The sequence below is a fragment of the Chiloscyllium plagiosum genome, chromosome 20 (genome assembly GCF_004010195.1).
Source record: "Chiloscyllium plagiosum isolate BGI_BamShark_2017 chromosome 20, ASM401019v2, whole genome shotgun sequence".
Taxonomy (NCBI): domain Eukaryota; kingdom Metazoa; phylum Chordata; class Chondrichthyes; order Orectolobiformes; family Hemiscylliidae; genus Chiloscyllium; species Chiloscyllium plagiosum.
The window spans coordinates 51,982,722-51,995,260 of record NC_057729.1 but is presented as its reverse complement, the minus strand read 5'-3'; the positions used below and the strand labels follow the sequence as shown (position 1 = coordinate 51,995,260).

Here is a 12,539-nt window from a genome sequence, read left to right as displayed (position 1 = left end):
TGTCATCATACAGGAACCACTTACCTCCAACGATGTGTACACATACCTTGCCTTTTAACCCAGTGTACATCACACTTCGCTTCACAGAAACATAATTAGATAATTTATTTTTACTCATTCATGGATATGAGTGTTGCTGGCTGGACCAGCATTTGTTGCTCATCCCTAACTGCCCAGAGGACAGTTAATAATCAACGACATTGCTGAGGGTCTGGAGCCCCACATGTAGGCCAGAGGTGGAGCAGACTCAATGGGCTGAATGGTCTATTTTTTCCCCTATGTCTTAAGGCCTTTTAAATGTATTCAGGGCTGAGATAGATAGGTTTCCAGTCAACTGGGGAGTCAGGAGTAATGGGGAAAGGCAGGAAAATGGGGTTAAAGATTATTATATCAGCCATGACCTTATTGATGGATGAAGCAGGGTCAATGGGCTGAATGGCCTACTTCTGGTCCTATGTCTTAAGGTCTCACAAGTAAATTCAAGGCTTGAGATAGATTTTTAGCCAACAAAGGAATCAAGGGTTGTGGGCGAAAAGGCAGGGAAGTGGAGTTGAGGATTATCGGATCAGCCACGATGTGATTGAATGGCAGAGCAGAATTGATAGTCAGAACGGCTTACTTCTCCTATATTTATCCAGTAAAGAACGCTTCCTTCCTTCAAGGACATTTGTGAAGTAGATGGTTTTTCTGAATTGACACTGGAACAACAGAGGGGACACTTGGACAGATGATCAACCATTTGTTGAGAGAGGTAGGTTTCCAGGAACAGAGATAGGAGAGGCAGAAAGGCTGCAAGGTGAAGGGAAGGAGTTGCAGAGGCTGGGCCTGACGTAGTTGAAGGCTCGACTGCCAATAGCTAGAGTGAAGCAGGCAGGGAATCCACAAGAGGCCGGAATGGAAGGAGTGCAGTGGTCAGGGATGGCTTCTCCAGCAATTTCTGATTTTATCTGGAAGGGTTGTTGAGCTGCAAGAGGTTCACGGATAGGGATGGGTGAGACCATGGAGGGATTTGAACACAAGAATCAGATTATTCAAACACAGTGAGCACAAATACAAATTATGTGACACACTGAATCTAATAAAGTCAGCACTTTTTTTGCTCAGTTCAGAAAAAAAAATGTTGGTTTTAAACATAGAGGAAACGATCACAACTAGTGCTGTCAGCAATTTAAACAGTGGCAACTTCCCACTAGAGGGCAGAGTGAACTCTAAAAGCTAAGTTCAATTAGAATGAAGTAGCGATTCTCACAGACTACGTTTAACTCACTCTCTATGCTGTCCCAGCTAACCTGAAACAATATCTGGGTTTCAACTGATAGCCCTACACTGGGGAACTAAAAGCAAACACATATCCTGCCTTATGCATGAAATAGGGACAGGACCAGGTTATTCAGCCCTTTGAGCCTGTTCCACCATTCAATGTGGTCATGGCAAAATTTCCCAGCTCAGTGTCCTGATCCTGCCTGGATTGCAAACCAGAAATTAGCACCTGTGTTCAATGCTCCCTTTAAAATGAAAGGATTTCCTGGGATTCACTGGGCTGGTGCATGCAATTTTTTTTCACAATGCAGCTGTTTTACTCAAGTCAGCCAGTTTTCAGAATGTTTTTGAGATGGTTGATGGAGTTGATGGGCTAGATAGGGAGAAACCACTCCTTCTGGTTGTCCAGAACAATGGGCCCTTATCAGTTGTTGAGGGCTAACGTTAGAAAATACTTCACTGTAGTGGAGATCTTGCACCTACACCCCTACTACCTCTCCAAATAAACTGCAAAGGTTGGGTGTCAATTGAAAATTTCAAGGCTGGGATTGATCGATGTTGGTTAGGCAAAAGGATTGCGAGTTAATGGAATGAAGATGCAGACTCGCTGTGATCTAATGGAGTCGCGGAAGAGGGGCTGAATAACCTCCTTCCGAACATATTAGTGGGGTGAAATTTGGAGGGAAATGGACAGGGCAAAAATTGAAACAAGTGCACTGTATTACAGAGAGGTTAATGAGAGGATTGCAGATGCGAATGGATTCTTATACCAGATTGCCAAATGGCCTAGGTAAAGCCTAACTTTTGAAAACAGAGAGAAGTAGAGAGAACAACAAAACATTGTCTGCAAAATCTCCCATGGCCATAATGTGAGGCAAAGAGCACAACAGCAGCCTGACACAGATCCTGCAGTCAAAGGAAGACTACTTAATGCTTTGTCTGCAGATGCTTATTCCATCCCTGCCAGATCCCTGATTTCCATTGTTAAGTAATACTGCAGTCAATATCTGCATTCTCTTGTTGAGGACATAATAAACTAGAAGAGGGAGGAAAGCCATGCATCATTGAATTATTGCTGGAATACAGCGTAGTGCCTTATTTACAATATCAACATTCACTCAATTCCCCAAACTGTCATTTCTCAAGTGACCCTTGCACTGCAACAACAACAAAAAGGAACCATAATGGTGCTTAAAAAATTAATTCTGAGCTTTTAGGAATTCAAAACAAACTCCCATCTGTTTCAGTGATGTTTGTGACTTGTAAAACTATGGCATAAATAAATAAATGCATAAATTGTTAAATACATAAATAGTTAAATACATAAATAGTTAAATACATAAATAGTTACGTAAACTTAAAAGAAACATTACTTTCTTCAAAGTGGCAAGCGCTTTGGCAACACAGGGGTTAATAATCCATGGCTCATAGGTGATTGGCTCAATAAAAGCAAAGGGGCACAATTTCATGGAAACGGTGTTCAGTTGGCATGTTCACAGTGCAGTTTGGATAACACTGAAACACACATCAGCAAATTCCAACTCTGTGACACAGCTTGGGGAAATTACAGAACTCTTCTCCCTGTCAGAAACTCTGCTCCATGAAAAGTGCACCTCTTTGTTATCAAGAACAATAATACATAATCATAACAATATTTTACAATGTTCAAATACAGTAGAATCCAGTTATAGTGGTTGATTCAAAACCTGCATTCCTGTAGCACATTTCACCCTCCCTGGGGAACCACAAAACACTTCACAGCCAATGACCTACTGACAAAGTATGATCAATATTAGCACAATTTGCAATGCAGGAGGCATCCCCAACTGATTGCTATGACTGGTTGAGTAGGTAGTCGATTCCATGTGGTTACCACTGGTTCAGCAGTTAAGCTAAAGTATATTCCCAGGAAATCTGGAACTTAGAACATACCTGCGCAAGTTATATTCATCATGGCGGATATAATTTTATCAGTGATTCAACAAACCTGGTCAGAGTGCCTTCTACATAGAAGGAAAACTAAAACAAAATATCAGTCCTAAATAGGCTCTCACATGATGAGGGAATTTTAAGAGATAAGTTGGAGATGCTGCATTTTGATAGGCAGAATAAAGAGACTAGAAATTCCCGAGAGAAAATTTAAAATGGGGTCATGCGTAAAAGGGATTTAGAGGCATCCAGACATATTACTAAAAGAAGGCATGCAATTTCATTTTTTTTTACATGGGATATGGGCATCACTGACAAGGCCAGTATTTGTTGTCCATTCCTAATTACCCTGGAACTGAATGGCTTGCTAGGCTATTTGATGGAGGAGTTAAAAGACACCATAATGCTGTGGGTATGGAGTCATACGTAGGCCAGACCAGGTAAGGATGACAGATTTCCTTCCCTAAATGACTTAGTAAACCAGATGGTTTGCTTTTTCAGGACACCAATGGCTTTATTGTCACCATCATTAAGAATAGCTTTCAATTCCAGAGTTATTAATTGAATTTAAATGCCAATAGCTGGTAATGGTGGGATTTGAACATAAGCATTAGGTGGGCCCCTCTGGATTACCAGATCAGTAACATTACCACTGAATCACCAAATACCCCAGGAGGACATGTAAACTGAAATGAAGCACATTTATAGATGAATAAAATTGGAAAGTAGAGAAATCATGCTTTATCTGTTTAGAATAGTGTATTAAGGGATGAAAGAGGACAGATAGTTAGAGACAGTTTAGCCAGGACTTGACAAAGTAGTGGGAGAAGTTTGAATCTCTAAATGCTCTTCTCTTCCTCTTAAGGGAGGGAGGGAGGTAGAGAGGTACTCTACATATATATTCTGCACAGGACTGGTCTCCATGTTATGGAGAGAATGTAGAGGCACTGAATAAGGTGCAATAAGGTTTCGTGTGGATGGGATCAGAACTGAGATTGTACAACTATCATCAAAATCTCACTTTAATGTTAACTATTACCTTATTTCTTTATTTTTCTGTATGTACGATGATGGTCTGTAATGCTTAACATTTTAAACTTTGTTTCTCTCTTTTACAATTTGAACCTTAAGTTTTTTGTCCCGAGATATCTTTGTCCCTAAGGTGGCAATGTGTGTGGCAATGTTTCGCAGTACTCCTGTAATTGTGTACACATGGCAATAAAATTTAATTCTATAAGCTGGACCCTTCAAATTATGAAGCAATTTGATAGGTTTGCAAAAAAGCTGTTTCCAATGAGGGGTGAGTTTAAAACTTGGGGTGATCAATAGTCACCAATAAGGGAATTCCGGGGAAGTTTATTCTAAAAGCGAGTAAACTGTGGAATATGATACAGAAGGCGTAATCAAGGCAAATAAGTTCATAAGTTTAAGGGGAAGCTAGAAAGGAATATGGAAGACAGAGGAATAAAAGGTTCTGCTGATGTAGCCTGGAGAAGTTCAGTGAGAGGAAACTTGTGAGAACTAATTGGGCCACTGGCCTTCCTATAAATGGTCAATTCTACCTTTGGATGAATATATCTTGCAGAAATATGCCTTGTGTTCAGAATCCTGTGTTCCATACCTACCCAAAGAAGACTTCTGCATTTTCCTGCTGACTGTCAAAATTAGCACCTAGCTTTATTTAACACAAGGATCTGGCACCAGAATGCTTAGTCACAGAAGGCTCAACTGACCCACATGGTCACTGTAGGTAGATTCTACTGTAGATTAATTCAATAACATGGCACAATGTACTAGTTTTCGGTTGATAAAAAATATTCAGCCTTAACGCATAATACTTGCTGATGGGTCAATCCTGGGGAAAACACCAGAAACATTGCATTGTCTTCAGGTCAGTGAAAAAAATTACCCTTTTGAAAAAGTCGAGTACCATTCAATCGCCGTGGAAGATGCAATAAATATATCCCGTCCTGTAGCAAAGAGCAGCATAAAAAATACAAGAGGTCATCTTTGCGTGTGTGTGAATGTGTCTGTATGTGCATGCATGCATGGCACATGATGTTGACATGTTCTAGAAAAGTGGGGAGTGTGCGTGCATATGTGTCCCTGTGTGCATATGCAGATGTATGTGTGCATGCACACATGCCTATTTGTCAATGTGCATGTATCTGCATGCGCATGCATGTGCCTGTATGTTTAATGCACAGGTGCATGGTTGCACATGTGTCATTGGCATGTTCTGGGAGACTGACTATTCTTGCGTGTGGCGTACATATTCCCGGTGTAGCTGTGCACGTGCACACACCTGCCTGTTTGTACAGGTATTTGTGCATCTAAGTCATCATGATCCCAGTGCTTTCACTTCATGAGTTCCTCCTCCCAAACCTGGTTGAAAGGAGTGTTTCCAAAAATTCTGGTGGGTGCACAGCAAAAAAAATATAATCTTTATGTCATGCCACAACTTTGAAGAGAGGGTTGCAGTTTTTTTTTCTTTTCAGAGCAAATCCAGCATATATTAATTTTAAAAAAAAACATGTTAGGAAGTAATCTCAAGAAGTATTGCTTTGAGGTGGAGAGAAGTTGTCATTCCTCGCCTTTTAGGAGGTTTTGCATTCTTATTTGCACGTCTCTCATTTATCGCATTTCACATTTAGGAGGTTTTGCAACTTCTAGTTTTGTACGTCTCTCATTTATTTCATTCCACGATGAAAAAGTTTGCAATTTATATTTTGTACGTTTCCTATCTTGTTCCATATTTGGAGGTGTTGCATTTGTAAATTTTGCACGTCTTGCATTTATCTCAATCCATATTTAAGAAATTTTGCACTAATATTTTTGCACGTCTCTCTATTTTATTCCACGTTTGGGGGGGGGGGAGGGTTTGCATTTGTACTTTTGTATGTCTGATTCCGTGTTTAGGAGATTTTGCATTTGTATTTTTGCACGTCTCTCTTCTATCTCACGCCCCCTCATTTACGAGGCGATGCATTTTTTTGGAATCTCTCTCAGGACTCCCCCTCTTGGGGACCCTTGAAGCAGGCAGACTCGTAGTGCTTATTCAGGTAGGACTTGAGGGCGAATGTCTTGTTGCAGCGCTTGCAGCGGAAGTGCTTGAAGGCTGAGTGGGTCTGCATGTGAGCTCGCAGGTTGGAGCGGTCGGCGAACGCCTTGCCGCAGTGGGCACAGCCAAAGGGTTTCTCGCCGGTGTGTGAGCGGAGGTGACCCTGCAGCAGCCAGGGCCGGCTGAAAGCCTTGCCGCAAGTGCCGCACTTGTGCTTGAGGTCATGGGTGAGGACGTGCATGGCCAGGGCGGGCATGGAGACGTAGACCTTGGCACAGGTCGGGCACTTGCGGGCGAGCTGGCTGTCCAGGCTGCGGTGGGTCTGCTTGTGGCGGCTCAGGTTGGACGAGGTGGCATACGTCTTGCCGCACTCCCCGCAGCGGTGCCGCTGTCCCGGCTGCCTCCCCCCACCGCTGCCACTCCTCCTCCTTGACCGGCCGTCCGTGATGAAGAAGGCGTCCATGCTGTAGCCCTCGCTGACCGCCGCCTCACCGCTGAAGTAGCCGTTCGCCAGCCCCGAGCGAGGGCTGTCCGGCTCCAGCCCCAGCCCCAGTCCCTCCGGCTCCCCATACACCTCGTCGACTTTGGTGAAGACAGGCTGGGGCGCAGTCAGACTCTCCCCTCGGCTCTCGTACACCGCTGACGGGCTGATGTAGCTGTGAATATAACCTTGAGACAGAGAGACGGGGCAGGGAAAAGCAATTAATTCACAGGGATATAGAGCACTTTTAGAATACTATCTTCAATTCTGGTCTCCCTGCTATAGGAAAGATGTTAGAGACAAAAAAAACTACAGATGCTGGAATTCAAGGTAGACAAGCAGGAGGCTGGAAGAACACAGCAAGCCAGGTACCATCAGGAGGTGGAGAAGTCAATGTTCCTGTTGTAACCCTTCTTCAGGACTGCGTGGTGGTGGTGAGGTGGGGGTGGGGGGAGCTGCAGATAAAGTGGATGACGGGGGCAGGGTGGTGAGGTGGGGATATGTGAAGACAGGTAAAACGTACAACCTGGTTGATCAATGGGCAGAATGAACCAGGTAGATGACTGGGTGAGGTGGAAAGGAGGGGGAGGGACTGGGAAGGGAGTCGGGGATGGGAAAGGAGGTTATTTGAAATTGGAGAACTCAATGTTGAGTCCTCCGGGCTGTAGGCTGCCCGGGCAGAAGATGAGGTGTTGTTCCTCCAATTTGCAGTTGGGTTCATTGAGGCAATGGAGGAGGTCAAAGGTGGTCATTTTGGAAAAGGGAGTGGGAAGGGGAATTAAAATGGGAGATGACTGGGAGGTCCAGTTGGCCCCTGCGGGTCCAGCTGAGATGCTTAGTGAACCGTTCCCTAAGTTTACGTTCGGTCTCCTCGAAGTAGAGAAGACCACATCGGGAGTACCTGATGCAGTAAACTAGGTGGAAGAGAGGCAGGTGAACCTCTGTCTCACTTGGAAGGACTGTTTGGGGCCCTGGATAGAAGTGAGGGGATAGGGGGGTGGTGTACCGATAGGTTTTTAATCTTTTCCAGGGGAAGATACCTAAGGATGATGCGTTGGATGTGGAGACTGGTAGGGTGGTAGGTTAGGACAAGGGGGGTTCTGTCTTTATTGCATTTGGAGGGGTGGTTTAGAGCAGTGGAATGGGGAATGGAGGTGTTGTGGTGGAGGGCAGTCTGGATGACGGGAGGGAGGAAAAGCACGTTGTTTGAAATAGGTGGACATCTGGGATGTTTGGGAGTGGAATGTCTCCTCACCTGAGCAGATGCGGTGGAGGCAGAGGAATTAGGAGAATGGGATGGAGTTCTTGCAGGATACTGGGTAGGAGGTGGTGTAGTCCAGGTAGTTATAGGAGTCTGTGGATTTGTAGTCAACATCCGACTGGAGACTGTTAACAGAGATAGAAATGGAGAGGTCAAGGAAGGGAAAGGAGGTGTCTGAAATGGACCAAGAGAATTTGAGAGTGGTTTGGAAGATGTGGGAGAAGACGATGAACTGTTCCAGCTCAGCCTGGGCGCAGGATGCTGCACCAATGCAGCCATCGATGTAATGGTGGAAGAGTTGGGGCACAGCGCCTGTGCAGGTATTGAAGAAGGTCTGTTCGACATAGCTGACAAAGAGGCAGGCATAGCTAGGGCCCATCCGAGTGCCTATGGCCACCCTCTGGATTTGGATGAAATGGGAGGAGTTAAAGGACAGGTTATTGAGGGTGAGGACCAGTTCGGCGAGGCAGTGGTGGATATTGGTGGAGGGGGACTGGACAGGTGTATTGGACAGGAGGAAGCAGAGAGCCTGGAGGCCATCCTTGTGGGGGATAGACATGTCCATAGTGAAGATAAAGCACTGGAGGCCGGGGAACTGGAGGTTACAGAAGATATGGAGAGCCTGGTTGGGTGAAGCGGATGTAGGTGGGATGTGGCTGAGTCAAGGGGGAGAGGATGGAGTCGAGGTAGGACGAGATGAGTTCAGTGGGGCAAAAGCATGCCATGATGATGGGTCGGCTGGGGTAGTTGGGATTGTGGATCTGGGGGAGCAGATAGAACCGGGCAGTACGGGGCTGGGGGAATATGAGTTTGGAGGCAGTGGAGGGAAGGTCACCAGAGGCAATGAGGGCAGGACAGTGTGAGTGATTTTGGCCTGATGGGTCACGGTAGGATTGTGGGCAAGGGGCTTGGCACTTGGCCTCTGCGACATAGAGACCCATTCTCCAGACCCATGGAAAAGATGTTGTCAAACTTGCAAGGGTACAGAAAAGATTTACAGCAATTATTGGAGCAAATTACTGCAGATGCTGGAATCTGTATTGAAAACCAAAAATGCTAGAAATCATAACAGGTCAGGCAGCTTCCATGGAGAGAGAGCAAACTAATGTTTCAATTTAGATGACTCAAAATGTTAGCTTTTAGTTTAGGTTTTAGAATACTGTGTTCAGTTCTGGTCTCCCTGTTATAGGAAAAATGTTGTTAAACTTCGAAAGGGTTCAGAAAAGATTTACAAGGATGTTGTCGGGGTCAGAGGGTTAGAGCTATAGAGGGAGGCTAAATAGGCTGGGGCTGTTTTCCCTTGAGGCGTCGGAGGCTGATGGGTGACCTTATGGATGTTTATAAAATCATGAGGGGCATGGATAGGGTGAATAGTCAAGGTCTTTTTTACAAGGTAAGGGAGTCCAAAACTAGAGGGCATGGGTTTAAGATGAGAGGGGTAAGATTTAAAAAGGACCTGAGGGGCAACATTTTCAGAGGAAGGAACTATCAGAGGAAGTGGTGGAGGCTGGTACAATTGCAACATACAAAAGGCCTCTGAATGGGTATATAAATAGGAAGGGTTCAGAGGGATATGGGCCAAATGGTGGCAAATAGGACCAGATTAATTTAGGATGTCTGGTCGGCACGGATGAGTTGGACCGAAGGGTCTGTTTCTGTGCTGTACATCTCTATGGCACTCAGAATAGGAGCAGAAGGGGATTTTGAGAAGCCTTTTCACTCAGAAGAAGGTGGTGGGAATCTGGAATACTGTGCTTGGAGTGGGGCGGGAGGGGTAACTGAGGTGGGAAACTTCACAGATTCTGTCACTTCACAAATCTCATCAAACAGCATGGCTTTGCGCAAGGGAAATTGTGTCTGAATAATTTATTAGTGTTTCTAGAAGACAGAGTGAGTATTTGGAACTCCCATCTGTGGGAGCAGAGGCCTTGTGTACAAGGTTGAGATCAATGGATTCATGATCCTATTTCTCATGGTCCAATAATCTTAACATCTAAAAAATATGTGGTTGAGCACTTCAAACATCATAACACTCAATGCTATGAGTCAAGTGCTGGATAGTGGGATCACTGTAGGTTGGTGGAGGTTGTAGGTGGAACAAGCTAACATTTCCAACGTAGGTTGAAGGGCCTCATTTGTGCTATATTACTTTACAAGTAGGCCATTCGGCCCTTAAAACCAACTCTGCCATTCAATATGATCACGATTAATCATCCCATTCTCTGATCTGTTTCTGATTTCACCAGATATCCTTGCTCCCTTGAGCCTTTAGAACTATACTTAACTCCTTCTTGAAAACCTTCATGGTTTTGTCCTCAGTCACTTTCCACAGGCTTCACTATCTTGGTGAAGAGATTTTGGCTTTTGGTTAGCGTTTCATCAGAACTGAGAAAATTAAGAATGCAATAAGTTTGCAGATGATACAAAGTTAGGTGGAGTGTCAGGCAGTATTGAGGAAGTGGGAAGGCTGCAGAAGGACTTGGACAGGTATAATATAATGTAGTAAACTGTACACTTTTGAAGGAAGAATGTAGGCATAGACTATTTTCTAAATGGGGAAGGGCTTCCGAAATATTAGTCTTAGTTTGGAATTCTCTTAAAGTTAATATAGTATCCCTACTTTGTGGAAAGAGACCATTTGCTCCATTGAGTCCACAATGACCCTCAAAGAGCATCTGACACAGGCAGCCCTGCTACCCTATCCCCATAACCAAAGCCAACCCACTTGCACATCTCTAGACACTATGGGACGATTTAGTATGACCAAACCACCTAACCGGCAAATCTTTGCACTGTAGGAGAAAACTGGAGCACCCAGAGGAAACCCATACAGATGCTGATAGAATGTATAAGCTCAACACGTTTCGTCCCAGCTGAAATGGAACCTGGGTCCGTGGCGCTGTGAGGTATTATGCTCACCACTGGGCCACAGTGCCACCCAGTCATTCAGATTCATTTGGCAGTTGAGAAGGCATATGCAACTTTTGCATTCATTACAAGAGCAGAGATACACAGCCTCAGCAGTACAAGTCTCTGGTCAGACCAAGTTTGCAATATTGTGAGAAGTTTTGGGCTCTGTATCAAAGGAAGGATGTGTTGATATTGAAGAGGATTCTAGAGGAGGTTTACAAGAGTTGATCCCAGAATTGAAGAGCTTGTCATCTGAGGAGCAGCTGAGGACTCTGGGTCTCTGCAAGAAACGTTTAGAAGGTTGAGGGGCCATCCAATTGAAACTTACACAATAATGAGATGCCTGAATAGGATGGATGTGGAGAAGATGTTTCTACTAGTAGGAGAGACTAGGACCTGAGGGCACAGCCTCAGAGTGAAGGAACAACCCTTGAGAACTGAGATGAGAGGGAGTTTCTTCAGCCAGAAGGTGGTCAATCTGTGGAACTCATGGCCACTGAAGGTTGTGGACGCCAAGTCATTGAGTGTATTTAAGTCAGAGGTCGGTTGGTTCTTGATTGGCAAGGGCATCAAGGGTTATGGGGAGAAGGCTGAAGAATGGGATTGAGAAACATATCAGCCATCATCAAATACTGGAGCAGACTCGATGGGCCAAAAGGCCTAAATTTGCTCCCAAGTCTTATGGTCTTATGGTTTTGGGCAAGAGAAAGGCAGAAAGAAGGACAAAAGGATGACGGGGGACAAGAAAGATGAAATGGCAGAAAGGATTAATAGTGCAAAGGGAAAGGGAATGGTAATGAGACAAGACAAAAAGAAATGATCTTTAGAGGAGGTGTGAATGGCATACGTTCATGGTGGCATATATCCTGCCACACTCTCCATCGCAATAGTTCCAGGTCACCATCTCACCCCTCATCCACCTCCCCACCTTGATCAGCCAGTGTACTCCTTGGGGAATGCCATTCATAACTTCTCCTGTCACAATTTTTCCAATTCTGATTAACAGTTACAGACGTGAAATATTCATCCTGTTTCTCCTCTGCAAATACTACCTGGGCTGGTCAGTCTTTCCAACATTTTCTGTCTTTCTTTCAAGGCTTCATGATGAGACATGCCTAACCATCTGCATTAAACACCACCAATAGTATTTGATGCATAGCACTGTTGGACCACAGCAGCAATGTTTTCATGACCAGATGATCCTTTCTGTGATGCTAGTTAGGTGACAAATATTTACCACACACTACAGGGTAGGACCACCCCCCCCTGCTCTTCTGCAAAATAGTGTCCAAAGATCATTTGAGTCCATCAGAGAGGGCAGACAGAGTCACCGTTTAATGTCTGCTTTGAAAGATGGCATCTACAAAGGGGCAGCCCTCCCTCTGCATTGTAATGGAATTGTAAACTGAGATTAGGTTTAATGTTTCGGAGTGGGACTTAGACCATAAGACCACAAGACGTAGGAGTGGAAGTAAGGCCATTCGGCCCATTGAGTCCACTCCACCCTTTAATCATGGCTGATGGGCATTTCAACTCCATTACCTGCACTCTCCCTTAGTCCTTAATTCCTTGCTAGATCAAGAATTTATCAGTCTCGGTCTTGAAGACATTTAATGCCCCGGCCTCCACTGCACTCT

The 12,539-nt window shown here is 44.6% G+C and overlaps 1 protein-coding gene across 1 annotated transcript in view; it reads right to left on the bottom strand.

Moving 5' to 3' along the window:
• Positions 1-376: 376 nt before the first annotated feature.
• LOC122560277 (transcriptional repressor scratch 1-like) overlaps positions 377-12,539 on the bottom strand; it is a 45,869-nt gene continuing 33,706 nt past the window's right edge. The window contains exon 2 of the mRNA XM_043710815.1: positions 377-6,919. Coding sequence (XP_043566750.1) covers positions 6,195-6,919 — 725 coding nt within the window. The 3' untranslated portion in view covers positions 377-6,194. The remainder of the gene's footprint in view (positions 6,920-12,539) is intronic.